Consider the following 15751-nt stretch of genomic DNA (forward strand, 5'->3'; position numbering starts at 1 on the left):
CTAGGATGGCTTGAGGGTGAGTAAATAATGGGCTAATTTTCATTTTTGGGTGAACTATCCCTTTAACTCAGCACTAAAGACAACTCTGGCATTTTGATCGATGAGTGGATTGTGACTAAATTACACACCTCTGATTGGCCATTGCATTCAAGAAATCAACAGATATGTAGCTGATTGGCTACAAATGCTAAACACTGAAAAAACATATTCACAAATTCACATTGCAGAGTTTGAAAAATCTGTTTTGCCAAGAATTTTGTTCTACCAACATTACCGAACTTATGTGCCATTTAGTGTTATAGTTTCTTTCAACCCACATTTATTAAACAGTATGATGGTAATATATCCTCAAAGATATTTCTTGATGGTTTGTTTATCTCTCAGTCTGATATGTTGTATGTAGAGGGATTTCGGTCTTTCTGTTGGTCAGGCAGGGAGACTATCTTAAACCAGCAAATCAGATGGTTCAAGCTGTTATTTTCAACAGGGAAGACTTATACTGTAGTGTAGGCATTCCGTCAGACAGGCAAGAGTCTTTACATCCGACAGATCAGATTTTAAACACCGACTGTTTTTTTCTCGACCAAACCCGTCACAGTGCTTCTGTGTGACGGCGCTCGCTCGAGCGCGCTCTCCTGTCTGTCAGTGCCGCTGCAGCATTAATAATCCTCTCTACACACTCCATCATACACGCCGAGATAAACTGCCCAGAGCTCTAAGTATATATCAAACACTGCGTGTCCGAAGGGCACAGCTGCAAGCAGAGCAAAACATTTGCAGGAATGATACTGGACAGCTGCCAGACACCAAAATCTTGGTGCATAGCCTGCACATGGAGAAAAAGCGACGCTGATAGGTGGTCTACCCCGAGGAGCGTTCAGTAAACAGCCTGATGAACGAAGAGACACCGCGCTGTTTACACTGAAACGCGTTAAACGCAGCACAGAGACGAGCGGAAATGTTTCCCAGCATCTGTTTCTTAATCCGACGCATTTGAAGTGAGGCAGAGATGACGCGACGCGCGCGCTGCTGTGTTTCATGATGCATCGGAGCACCCTCATGCCTAATTTTCTTTTATGAAGCGATTTTTTTTCTTTATTTAATGTACAATCGCTGTGTCCTGCAGTAAATCTGCAGCCTTATGAGGAGGATGAAGGCGTCCGTATTTGTCGCGGTCATGTCCTCGGTTTTATTTAATCCCAGTTTTGCCTTCAGTTCGCATTTCGACCCAGGTGAGTAAAAACATGACATTTTCTGACCCGCCACCGTTTATTATTCATTAAATGTGCGCTGATGTGGGCTACATGCTACCAGATGAAACAGATGAAACAGTCTAGACTTTATATTTTCATGTTGAAACAGCCACATACATGTTTTGGTTAAAATAATTTAAAATACACATAATAAAGGCCTAAATGTATGTTTTTGCAAACATTTATTTATTGTTAATAATGTATTGAAATTGCTACATATTTTTTTGTATGGCTTTAATCAGTACTTTTAAACATTTTGATGCAAATAAATGTCGAAAAATATTATAAAATATGTATTCATTTGTTTGAGAATAATGCATTTATCAAAAGGCGTCCTACTTGTGTGTGCACTCGCACATGCATGCTTAATGCACTGCAGAGCCAGAGTGTGTTTTGCACATTTGCAGTCAAACGGAGCTGACTTGGCATTAGTTAGCCTGAACTGTTGTGTTCCTCTTCTTGTGTGTCCTGTGTTCCCAAGGCAGTTTCGTTGCATAACGTCAGTGTGTTTGACATATCTGAGCACTGCTGTTTACTTCCTCGAGAAGTCAGCACCCTGTGGTGTCTCACTCAGTGACCGTGTGGGCAGACCGTGCTTTGTGGTTGGAGGCCGACCTGTGACACTGAGATTCACGTGCATACCCTCTCTTGTGGCATCAAGTTCGCTCTTCATGCATGCCCTGCAGCCCGGTGAGAGTGGTTGCATGTCTCCAGTCGGCTCACACAGTTCATTAAGAGCAACGTATACAGCATTTGATGAACCAGCGTGCATGCATAGACCTTAGAAAGCCGAGCGGCATGAATTCGGGTGACATGTGAAGAAAGAAATAGGTAGTGCTGTAAACAGAGCCAAAAGCTTCCCTGGCCGAGGTGACGTGCAGCATACTAATGAATCAGCTACTGTTCAGCTGCCTCTGAATCTGGGGTGCGGAGGGGGTCAGCTTCTTCTCCATCGCTCTTGGTTTTCACTGTCTGTGTTTTTACCAGGCACTCTAGATATGCGTTTGAATGGCTCACTGATTGGGAAGCCATAACAAACTATTATGTAACGCCCACTGCTGTAATTAGATTGAGAAATATAAGGGCCATGGACACTCCCAATCACGACCAAGGAATTATAGCTGAAAAGATGCCTTGACCGGTGCACAGTCCTGTGCTTGATTCAATTGCACTCTCGTATTCCTGCTTTCCAAGGGAACTTCCGCTAACCATAACGTCCCTCTTTTCTCTTGTGTGTGCAATGACAGAAAATCAGATCAAGCTCAATACTCTTAAAAATAAATTTAGGTTCCCCAAAGAACATTTCAGTGGACAGTTCTTTAAAGAACTATTTTTTTTGTTAGTGTGTAGAACATTTTAATGATTTAAAGAACGTTTTTTCCACAATAAAGAACATTTTGTGCAATGGATGTTAAAGGTTCTTTATGGAACCATTGATGTCAATAAAGAAACCTTTATATTTAAGAATAAAGATGAAACGAGGATATGAGTTTCCATATTTGATTCACAACATTCCACCCTGGTTTGAGATGATAGTAGTGCGGGAAGGGCATTGGCTAAGCCTGTAAAGATTCCCTCTCGCTTTATGATGACATATTTAGGGTGACTGACTGTAGGCTGCCTGGGTGATATACATGCCCTATAACGGGCTGGAGTCAGCAGCAATCTGTTACTCTGACTGGCCAAGTAATGGGATTGAGAATCAATGTTTCAGTGGCAATGGATGGTGTGACATGTGACAGGAGACTAATCAGTCTCCCACCCTCAGAATCTTGGACGTACACAAGGACGTGGCAAAGTCATATGGATTATAATGGCACAGGGCAGTTTGCTTCATCACATTACAGCAGTTTGAATATCAAGTGCTGTTTTAAGGTTAGGACTGTATTAGTGTAATGTATGGGGTTGGGAATCGGATAAGAACTGGTTCCATCTTTTTAAAAAAGAACAGAACAGTAAAAAAATCTAAATCATTGTGTTCTGGAATTTCTTAAAAAGATGGAACAGGCTCTTATCTGATTCATTTGCAAATTAGGCTAACTATGAAGCCCCGTTCACACCAAGAACGATAACTATAAAGATAACGATATTAGCGTCCACACCAGCGAACAATATCGTCTGTTTATTCTAAGCGCACGCGCGTCTGCCGCTTTACATTTTTGAGCTCGTAACAGCAGGATGGATTCTGATTGGCTATCAATTTTTTATCTTTCTTCTGCTGGAGAAAAATCGTTTTGAAAGTGATTCCAACGATATCGTTTCTCTTTGTCTTTATCGTTATAGTTGTGGTGTGGACTTAGTTATCGTCCTTGGAGTGAACGGACCTTAAGAAGAGTTTTAAGAATTAGTCAGAAAGATTCAGCAAAATTAATCTTTAGTCTTTAGTTTGATTCACTGTAATGATTCACTCCCTCACTGAATTGAAGCGATTTGTTCTCTGAACCTTAAGTCGTTAGTATGGAAAAATATATTAAAAACATATTTTAAATTTGTGAAAATAATATTTCACAATGTTGCTGTTGTACTATATATTTTTTAGCAAATATATGCAGCCTTAGTGAGCATTAGAGACTTTTGAATGGTAGTATAGAATCAGTCCAATTATATTACAATTAGATAGTCACAACTGAGTTTGTTATAGTAAATTGTTGTTTATAAAAAAAAGGGATTATAGAACCATAATTGTTATGTTGAATCGAAATCAGAACCAGAGCTTATATATTCCTTACTATACCCATCCCTGTGTTTTGGGTTGTTGTGCTAAGATGGTTTATGGATGACTAGGAAAGAACCACATCAAAGCATTCAAAAGTGGTCTGTTAGGGCAAGACTTCTTGCTTTTGTCAGAATTTGTAGCTATGCTGCATACTGATGGTTATTTACCATGCTGATCTCTCAAGGCCAGGCTCTATTCATGTGTCCTATAAAGCCACATGCATCACAGATGTGGTTGGCCTGGAACTGTCTGTGAACTGGGCTTTACTGCTCCCTGGTCACAACAACACAATCCTCAGACACTGTTAGAGGATGATTGCACAATACTTCAAGGCCTGCCTGTGGTTGTTACTGTTTACTACAGTTTTCTGTAAGTTTATGAGGGTTTTGTTTCATCCCAGACTCTCTCTGATTCCAATTCGCTTTGAAGTTTAGCTTTTTTAGATGATTAACAAATAAATAACCCTTGCACACCTGAATGGTTATAAGCGGTTGTGTAGGACAAACAGCACTTATGTGAGGTGTCTGATGAAGGTAATAAGATTTGCTGAGAATTTACATCCCAGATATAGATGTTTGTTTCTTTATCAGAACAGATTTGGAGAAATTTAGAATTACATCACTTGCTCACCGATGGATCCTCTGCAGTGAATGGGTGCCGTCAGAATGAGAGACCAAACAGCTGTTGAAGCACAGGCACATAGATAGATAGCTAAAGAAACACAGAGCTTAAAAGAGTTCTCCAACACCATCTTTTGAAGTTGTTCTATGATATCAGGCCACAAATCTGTTTTCTGAACTTTTATTGAGTTCATGTGCAGTAGAAATGTGATATTATCTGTTTATTATAAAAACATAGCTAGCACTCTTAAGCAGTAGTTCAGGAAGAAAGGATGCTGCCTTGACTGTCCTTCTGGCTTATGCCGATATTGTTTCCTGACAGTGCTGAACAGATTTCATAAATCAAACTTTAAGCTAAGTAACACAAGCCTCTGAGGCGCTAGTCAAACAACAACACTTGGAGCGAAGCGTCAGGGGCACCACAATACTTTAATCCGGCACAGACACCATTCTCAGATTGCATTTCTGTTAAGATTTGTCTTAGTCCACTAAGTATTTTCTATTATAAAAGAAGAGAGCAATATTCCTAGTGCATTACATTTGGATATACTTTTTAACCTTGTCTGTTTTAATAAGAAGATGGGATTTTGTACATACTGCTGTGTCTCCCTTCCCAAACACACACTTATAGTCCAATTCACTCGACTGCCTCTTACTGACAGATGAGTTCATGCAGTATTTATTGCACCACCTCATCCTGACCTCGTCTGGGTGAATGCCGCGAATGCTGCATGCCATGTGAGGCGGCCTGGAAGAAGACTGCAGTGTGTTGATGTTTTTGAGAGGATGTGGGGAGATTTATGAAGAGCATTCAGAACAAGAGGAAACATCTACTGTATGATCAGGTACAGTGTAGGTGTAAAATTTAATAACAGTCGAGGTTAGTCAAGGTAAATTTGTTCAAGTACTTTGGAAGAAACAGAATCTGCCTTTCAGTCAATTCAAGCTTTAGTCTTGTAGTGTGCACTGAGCATATGTGAATGTTGTAGTGCATGAGAGAAGAACCGTCATTCGTCAAAATAAGGAACTACACAGGAAAGCTGGTGAACAGGCAGCTGGATGAAAGAGATCATTATGTTCTTATTCAATGCTAGATAGTCATATCTGTGGTGAGGGTTTCCTTGTATGATGTTGGTATGATCTTCAGGCTTTTAGAGGAAAATTATGTGTGTATTTCATCTTTTTTTAGTTTATTTATTGGCGTGTGTGTGCATTTGTTTGTGTTGAGGTATAAATGTGAGTTTCAGTTTTAATTTTGTTTCAAATTATGTGTGTGTGTTTTGTCTTAGGATGTTGTTTTCTTATCTGTGTCACACATGTTGTTCCTGAGAGGGAATTGTCACAGAAAAACACATTGCCTGCCTCCTTCCTGGATGTGTCTTGACACACACACACACACACACTTAGAGAAACAAATTAGTGATCTCATAAGTGTTTCTGTGGGGGCATGAAACGAACAGCAATGCAAAGATACCCTGCACTAAAAATAAATGACTTTGAGTAATTAATTATGAATTATCTAGGGATGGAGACAACCCAACAAAGCTGGTGTTCTGGTCAAAGGATCTATTCCAAAACCTAGTGAGTTGGAACATAAACAGCATTTTAAGGCATCATAGATGCGTTCCCGACACAAAGTCAGTTTCAAACGGTAAGCAAAATAATTACATTGCCTTTCAAGATAACTTTTACCAAATTATAAAGCAGCATGTATCATTCATGGAGGAGGTAATGCAATTCAGTGAACTCAGTGAAGGAAATCCATCCAAAAATAGAAAAATTATATATTTACAATTAGGCTAATGCAATACCAAAACTTATTGATAAAATTACTAAATCTAATTAATTAAAAAATATACTATTTCATCCAATATTTATTATTATTTTTTTTGTTGCAGTTTATGCTCAAAGGCTGTATATACAAACAGTTAATTGGTATTAATTTGAATAGAAGAAAGTGCAATGCGCAATATACACTGTAATAAGTCCCGCCTTCTACTAAGCCAATCGGCTAAAAAAGCTAAAAAATCATGCTTTTTTAATGCTTAAGAAACAAAATTTATGAGATATATGAAATATGTTATTTAAATATGAGTTTGGCAATCAGTTTTTGAGATTTTAATATTTCCTCATTCAAGTAGAAAGGAGCTGGTCTTGCATGTCTGAAATAGCTGCCCCAGAGGCATTGCAAATATGACCGAAGGGTGAACTGATTTTCCTTGAAAGGGACATTTGTATTGCACTGTTAACTTATAGGATCATGCTAATGTACTTTAAAGATATTTTGAAGAAAGTTGGTAACCATAGAGTTGTTGGTAGCCATTGACTTCCATAGTACTCATTCCAATCTTTCAGTGACTGTTCGCCTTATTTACAAGAATTCATTCACAACCAGTAGATGTAAACAGCTCCAGAAGTAAAACTTCTGAGAAGAGGCATTTGAGATTGCTTGCTCCCATCACCTGACAAGCCCCACTGATTACTGTGGTTACGAGAACTATGGGTTGCCATCTGTGCTGAACTAGTGGTTCTGCGCTTTACATGCAATGAAAAGAGCCACTTGCTGTTTACCAGCACCCTCATTCAACCTTCACCAAGAAACATTCCTTCTCCGAATCACCACATGGTTCAATGTCTTCATTCTTTCAGCAGCTTCAACAGCCAATAGCAATTTGGCAATATATCGCTCTCTCACTCTCTCTGTGGTTTTGTCATCTCACTCACTCAGTGGTTGACAGAAGGCAGCTGGCAGCATCAATTCTTCTCTAGGGCAGTGAACAGACCACAGCACTTTTCCACTGATTCAGCATTGACTGTTTAATGAAAGGATATTTTTTGTTTACTCGTGTGTGTTTGTGCGTATTTCTGCATAGGCCATGATAAGGCTCTCTTGGAATCTCTACACTTCTTCACATGTTCTGCTGTGTCACATTTGTTAAACGGAGCGGAGCGTAAAATATTATTAATAACTGAATGCATTACCGAATCTGTGTCATACAAATAGCACTGCATAGGAAACTCCTCTCTAGAGCCCGACCGATAAGGGTTTTTTGGGGGCGATACCAATACCGATATTTAGGGGGTTTAAAAAAGGCAGATACCGATTTATCGACCGATATTTTTTGCGTATATTATAGTACAGTACCAGTCAAAAGGTTTGGGGGTAGTTGTAACACACGTGGTTTGAATATTTATTTTACCATAGTAAAAATTAAAATTCTGGCTTAAGTAAATTTTTTTATCTCAGTTTTTATTATTCATTTAAAATGAGACAAATCTGCTATTATTTTAATCTCCAATCTGTTATTTATCAGTTCAGATATTTTTTTAATGCTTTGATTACTAGCAGAAGACACTAACCAGTTTTAAATTCCAGTTGCGTAGATGGGGCACGTTGTAACACTTCGTTACAATGTGCTATTCTATGACATAAGCGATGTAATTTACACTATTTAATTAATTTTAATGAGAAACAACGAGAAACAGGTGAATAAAGACTGACAGTCAATGTTTAATGTTTAGAAATTATTATTTCAAGACATGTAAAGCATTTTTGCTCGTTTATGTGGGCCGTCCCAAGCATGGTTGCAATGTGTTCATTGTCAAACTCCAAAATCGGATTATTTGTAATTCTTAAAAAACGTCATTATTTTATTTTGAAAAAAAAAATAATAATAATAAAAAAAAAAATATATATATATATATATATTTTTTTTTTTAATTAACAAAATATTTTAGTTTGTCTTGTGTATTTTTTTCATTCGATCAGATAAGATTTTAAGCTGTCATATGGTCAAGTTACAACGTGCCCCTCAGATGTTACAATGTACCCCACCTACGGGGCATGTTGTCACATTTCACTTCCATTTTTTGAGGGTAAATAAAGAAAAACGTATACACTGTAATTATGAAACAAAGCGACATATTTGTACTAGACAAGTGTAAAATTACTGTGGATAAAAAAATATATATTCTGAACCCCATGTGGATTTACACAAACTGAGAAAGTCAAAAAGTGTTACTTTGTGCCCCGCTCTCCCCTACCTCTGTAAATAAATACAATATAAATTCATGTCTCGCGCACTTTAATGCCCTTTGAATGTAACGTGTACGTTCCCTTGGAACTGGAATCATGGCGAAATTTCATGTGAAGTCCACTTCGTAGGGCACTTACGCCGTTACGGTGATATGGCCGTTTAAAGTTTCAGTGGTTTCCCATAGACTTAAGCTTTAAAGCGTTTCATCCAGGTCGCTAGTAGCAAACAATGGAGCGTGCTCTGCTAGACAAACTAAGTAATTACACCATTTCAAGCATTTTATCTGCATTATATGTTCTGTAAAAAAAAAATTTCATATCGGCGACATATTCGCCGATACCGATATATCGGCGACAGGCTCATATCGGCCGATAATATCGGCAAAACGATATATCGGTCGGGCTCTACTCCTCTCACAATTGTTTCCATTAGTGCTTGCAAATAACATGTTGCTAAGCTAACTACGTGAGAAATATATGAAAGTACAGCTAGGGCTGGGCGATATAGCTAAAAAATGTATCAACGATATAATGTTTCATATCTTATTCGGTATCGATAATTTTTGACATTTTTTATAACCTTTTCCTAAAACAAAGAGCAATAGAATTTTTTTATTTATTTAACCACTGTATTTTTAAATTAACCTAATTTATTGAGACAAACAACTAATATTTTTTGTTTTAACAGTCAAACACACAATAAAAATTAAACAAATATCAAATTTCTAACGTTTTATATGCCGATTAAATAGGTCTTAAAGGGGTCATATGATGCGATTTCATTTTTTCCTTTCTCTTTGGAGTGTTACAAGCTCTTGGTGCATAAAGAAGATCTGTAAAGTTGCAAAGACTAAAGTCTCAAATCCAAAGAGATATTCTTTATAAAAGTTAAGAGTCAGCCATACCTACCTAAAACGGCTCGTTCGAACCTGGCCAATCACAGCATACCTCGCTTTTTCAGACCGATGAGCTTTGTAAAAATTGACGCGTTTCAAAAAGGCGGGGCATAGAGGAGAAACAATAATGTACAGTATGTGGAAAAGAATGTGTTTTTTTTACTTTAAACCGCATAAACACATTTCATTACACCAAATACACAAAATAATGTTCTTTTTAGCAACATCATATGACCCCTTTAAGGAAACTTTTGGCTTAATTGTCTCCCGAGGCCACAGGAGGGCGCCATTCACTCAGATTGTATTTAAAAACATATGAGACGCAGTGATAAGGAATAAACCTCCACAAATTCGCGATGTGTTTTCTAAAAGTTTAAACTGTTTTAACTTTGCATGGCTACATCTCTTGTGTGAGACGTGAGTGCAGCAGTCATATTTGTCTGTCTAAAAAATGTGCTGAATATGCATTCTGTGTGATTGGCTTGGTTTCGGTTTTAACCTAATCGAGATCTTCTCCGCCTCGAGCTTCTATATTTCTCTAATATTTTGAATGCATAATGCAGCATCTGCACGTCTCGTAGGCTAGACTAACAAAACCTTAAAATGCAACAACGTCACTTACATAATCATCACCGCATCTGGTGCTCCACTGATGACACTTCCTGACGCACTCCTAACATTTGATTGTACTATTTTTGCATTCGAATGCAAATGTTTATTTTAAATTCGACTAATATAATTTTTTTTATTCACAATCTCCTCATCACAGGCAGGCATTGCACTCAATTCAGCAGGTGTTCGTGCGTGCTGTCTGCGTCACTCAGAGCACATGCCTATATCGTGCACTACATCGAACATTTTTTATATCATTATCGAAGAAGGTGTACCGTCGATAAATATCGATACCGTTTTATCGCCCAGGCCTAAGTACAGCACACATAAACAATGAATATATAAATATGTGCTATGCAGTTTCCTCTCAAAATAAACACACAACAAAAATGACAGCGGTGAGAAAGCAGCAGTTAAGAAAACATCTGATGGAGCAACAAAGCAATGTGGATATGTTTGCACCAGTTCTGCAGTTCACCAGCATCATGTCGACAGATGAAGTGATTAAAATTACACTGTTATGATAGTTTGATTCTGAAGTTTATTTGAGACTGTGGACTATATACAGTAGATTAATTATAGATTGAATTAATCCCTTTTCTTTAGTACAAATAGTACTTTTGGCATTAACCTAAACATAAGTAGAGGCTTAAAAATAAGAGAGGCTTTTGGGAGTGTGCGTAAATGTCACATACTTTTGACTTTCCCGGCCAAAATGTCCCGAGCCCTTTACATAAATATCAGTCTATACAGGCTTTCACAGAGTTAATTTTTTTTGTTACAAACGGTTTACACATTGGCAATAAAAAAGTGATTAATGCATGAAAATTCTTGTATTTTCATGTATTGCCTCTTTAAGGCTGAAGATTGATAAATGAACAATATTAAAATGAAAAGTTCGTTAATTTGAGATCTGCTAGATTACATTTACAAGTGTTATTAAATTATTAGTGTTTTTCAAAGATTAACTTTAAATGACAAACAGGAGAATTTCTTTCAGTGTATGTTTTTCCATCCTATGATGCCCACATACACTAAATTTTTTAAAATGTTATATTAAAATGTAATATTTAATATAATTTTTTTTGTAATTATTTGTGAAATTTGCTAGCAATGTCTATGTGAAAATAGTTTAAAAGCCATTCTTTTCGGTAGGCAGTTCACCATGTTTTATAACAGAGCCAGACTTTTCCCTCTCGATGTTCCCTAAACTCCAAGAACGCCAAACTGGGACAAATGTGAATCACTCCCCCCATCCCACCCCATACTAGGCCCAATATTCTTCCCTAAATGTCACTTGTCCTGTTTTCCCGTTGTCTCAGCTAGAGTCTGGTGCACTCTGCTCTATATCAGTGTGTAAAGGTCAATACTGTCGTGGAGCTGAACGAGTACCTCCACTAGCGTTTCAGTGCTCATCGTTTATTCTCTGATTCCCACTGATACAGGCTTATGCACTGAAGCAAATGGAGCTGGGTCTTGTTTTTTAGTGCGAGAGAGGGGAACAATGTGCTGCCCGTCCAGATGACCCCAAGCAACATTGTCTGAGGAATAATGTTCCCTGCCTGAACTGGTTTGGTTGTTGAGGTTAAAAAACTAAAACTATGAAAATAGTTTTTTGGTAATTACAGCACACATAAACAATGAATATATAAATATGTGCTATGCAGTTTCCTCTCAAAATAAACACACAACAAAAATGACAGCGGTGAGAAAGCAGCAGTTAAGAAAACATCTGATGGAGCAACAAAGCAATGTGGATATGTTTGCACCAGTTCTGCAGTTCACCAGGATCATGTCGACAGATGAAGTGATTAAAATTACACTGTTATGATAGTTTGATTCTGAAGTTTATTTGAGACTGTGGACTATATATAGTAGATTAATTATAGATTGAATTAATCCCTTTTCTTTAGTACAAATAGTACTTTTGGCATTAACCTAAACATAAGTAGAGGCTTAAAAATAAGAGAGGCTTTTGGGAGTGTGCGTAAATGTCACATACTTTTGACTTTCCCGGCCAAAATGTCCCGAGCCCTTTACATAAATATCAGTCTATACAGGCTTTCACAGAGTTAATTTTTTTTGTTACAAACGGTTTACACATTGGCAATAAAAAAGTGATTAATGCATGAAAATTCTTGTATTTTCATGTATTGCCTCTTTAAGGCTGAAGATTGATAAATGAACAATATTAAAATGAAAAGTTCGTTAATTTGAGATCTGCTAGATTACATTTACAAGTGTTATTAAATTATTAGTGTTTTTCAAAGATTAACTTTAAATGACAAACAGGAGAATTTCTTTCAGTGTATGTTTTTCCATCCTATGATGCCCACATACACTAAATTTTTTAAAATGTTATATTAAAATGTAATATTTAATATAATTTTTTTTGTAATTATTTGTGAAATTTGCTAGCAATGTCTATGTGAAAATAGTTTAAAAGCCATTCTTTTCGGTAGGCAGTTCACCATGTTTTATAACAGAGCCAGACTTTTCCCTCTCGATGTTCCCTAAACTCCAAGAACGCCAAACTGGGACAAATGTGAATCACTCCCCCCATCCCACCCCATACTAGGCCCAATATTCTTCCCTAAATGTCACTTGTCCTGTTTTCCCATTGTCTCAGCTAGAGTCTGGTGCACTCTGCTCTATATCAGTGTGTAAAGGTCAATACTGTCGTGGAGCTGAACGAGTACCTCCACTAGCGTTTCAGTGCTCATCGTTTATTCTCTGATTCCCACTGATACAGGCTTATGCACTGAAGCAAATGGAGCTGGGTCTTGTTTTTTAGTGCGAGAGAGGGGAACAATGTGCTGCCCGTCCAGATGACCCCAAGCAACATTGTCTGAGGAATAATGTTCCCTGCCTGAACTGGTTTGGTTGTTGAGGTTAAAAAACTAAAACTATGAAAATAGTTTTTGGTAATTGAAATAAAGTTAATTATTAAATAAAACCTTAGAATCTAAAAAAATCTCAAAATGTTGACTTGGCAACTAAATAAAAAAAGTAGAAGAACTAAAATGACTAAAAATAATGAGTAACATATAATAACTTGAAAACAGAAAAGAACTCTTTCAAAACAGTCAGTATAATAGTTTATCAAATAACACTGAAATAATGCTGTTCTGGAAGAATGCAACCCTCTCTTACTAGACTTTTTATTGCAGTAGTGTCAAGATTGGCACAACACCAACTCTGCAAAGCTTTCAGCACCTGGTCACAGAAGTGAAAGGCATTGTGTGACTTTGTATGCGTGCCTTTAAAGTGTACAAACATGAGGAAAAGAACAGCTCAGCTGGAAACTTATGCTGTGCTGAGACAGGAGGAGGAAGAGTGCGTGTACATGAGAAAAACGGCAAGAGAGAGATGGAGGCTAAAAATAGGGACACAGGTGGCCCTCCCTCCCTTCTGTGCTTTCTTCCTATCAGGCATCAATGTTAAAATATGCTCTTTCGCAGACAGTGTCCACTCCTAGCAGAGGACGAGGCGATAACTTATTGATGCCACAATAATGTTGTGCCACGGCTTCATAAAGCCCAGCTCTCTTCTTGAAGGCCTCCTGCCTGATGAGTTTTAGAATTAATGTCCATGTCTCTGGGGAATCATATGTCTTTTGGACAACACCTACTACTGAATTCAAGGCTGTTTTTTGGTAGTTTATTTTTAAACATTCATCTGCAGAGAGTCAGAGTGTATCAAAGAAATACAAAAGAGTTGCTTGAAGAGTGCCAACAACAGCGTATTTAAAAAAGCAGTACTTAAAATGAAAGTCCTGGTGGGGCATTGTATTGTAAAATAAAACAGTATGTGTCATAAAAAGACAAATCTCAATGCTTTTGTATGCCTTGTTGAATATAACAACAGCGCTTTGCAGTCATGACCTAGAGGGCACTGCTCCATCAGCTTTCTTATTTATTCACGTTTACCCATTATATTCTCTCTGCTTCATCTAGCTAACCTCTTGTTTGATAATGTTATGGAAAATGGATGACGGTCTACTCTTTCTTCCAATTTTTGATGTGCGGTTTTGTACTCTGTAAGTTAAATTCACTTGCCTCTTCAATCCCAGTTTCAGTAAATCAGCTTGACTTGCTTATTTCCTCTTTTTCCATCTCACTTGACTTTGCCTCGCTTTGCTTCCTACCCTAAAAATTCAACTTTTTTTCTAAGATAAAATATGGCAAAGTAATAGTGACATTGTTTTGGTGTTTACATATAGGAAATGTAGGCAAAAGTCAATGTAAATGTTGCTTTCCCCTTTTCTTGAATTACATAAGTATACAAGCCTGTTTCCCACTTAAAGTAAAAAAATAAAATGGTAAATGTGAGAATAAAAGTCATATTGTGAGATTTATAATGACATTTAGAAAATACAGTATAAGGTTGTAATTAATTGGTAGATATAAACTTGTAATCATGTATACATATAGCCACAATAAAATAATGTTACAATTGCACTTCTGCCCATGAACAAACAAACAAACAAATAAATAAATTGGGGATTAGTCAAAACATTGATCATAAAAAGAAATGTTCTTGAGCATCAAATCAGCATATCAAAATGATTTCTGAAGGATCATGTGACACTGAAGACTGGAGTAATGATGCTGACAATTCAGATTAGCATCACAGAAATAAATGACTTTTTAAAATATATAATGTTATTTTAAATTGTAATAATATCTCACAAGCCTTGGTAAGCATAAGAGATTCTTACCAACCCCAAAGCTTTAAACAGTAATATACATAGCCATAATAAAATAATTACAGTTACCTTTTATATAGGTGAAAATAGGCTCATACATCTGTGACCTTGGGGTAATCCAAAACTAATTTAAAAAAATTAGATTGTTATGTTATTATCATCATATTAAGATATTAAGCTACTGATATTAGTAATATAAAAGCTTTTTAAGTAAGCCCCCATCAGTGATGATTAAACGTAAAGCAGCCACATTGCACCACTGTGAGTGTCCTGTGCGGTTAGAGGATGTTCACACGCAGGTTAAGCTGAGCGGCTCTGCACCTGAGGTTCTCTGCAGTCACTGTGTGTTATTAGCAGCACCTCTTGCATTGTCTTTCATCAGAATACAGCAGTGGTACCACGAACACCACAAAGGCTTTGTCGCCGCAATGTATCTAGTCATGAACCTCTCTTGTGAAGTCATGAGCTCACTATCGAGGCAGTGACATGGGTTTGTTAGGACAGCTGAAGATTTAGAGCTTTTTCCTCTTGATATCTATCTGTTATTTCTCTCGTTTCTTCCGTTGCCCCTTTTCAATAGCAGAGAGTGCTGAAACTGCAACCTTGAGTATCCATCTCAAGTGTCCATCTTTGGACAGCTTTGCAATAAAGAGGATCTGGATGCTCATAAAATCAAGTGCTGTGAGTCACGTACTCACTACAGTTAAATACACTTCTCACTCTTAATGCTTTGTTTGTTTACAGGAGTGAGAGCTGCATTTTGCAGTTGTATTTACTCCCAAAAATTCAGATTGACAACCTGAAAAACTATTTTTACTAAGACGTTACTAGTAAATTACACGTATAGTTAGAAGGAAATTGCAAGTACACTCTAAAAAATGCTGGGTTGTTTCGACCCAATGTTGGGTCA

The 15751-nt window shown here is 37.3% G+C and overlaps 1 protein-coding gene across 1 annotated transcript in view; it reads left to right on the top strand.

The window, feature by feature from the left end:
• The first annotated feature begins 411 nt into the window (after window positions 1–411).
• LOC107587956 (serine/threonine-protein kinase LMTK1-like) overlaps window positions 412–15751 on the top strand; it is a 55939-nt gene continuing 40599 nt past the window's right edge. Inside the window, exon 1 of the mRNA XM_016275935.1 lies at window positions 412–1232. Within this exon, the coding sequence (XP_016131421.1) occupies window positions 1142–1232 (91 nt within the window). The 5' untranslated portion in view covers window positions 412–1141. The remainder of the gene's footprint in view (window positions 1233–15751) is intronic.

This window comes from Sinocyclocheilus grahami, unplaced genomic scaffold, assembly GCF_001515645.1.
Source record: "Sinocyclocheilus grahami isolate Dianchi unplaced genomic scaffold, SAMN03320097.WGS_v1.1 scaffold97.1, whole genome shotgun sequence".
NCBI classification, from domain to species: Eukaryota; Metazoa; Chordata; class Actinopteri; order Cypriniformes; family Cyprinidae; genus Sinocyclocheilus; species Sinocyclocheilus grahami.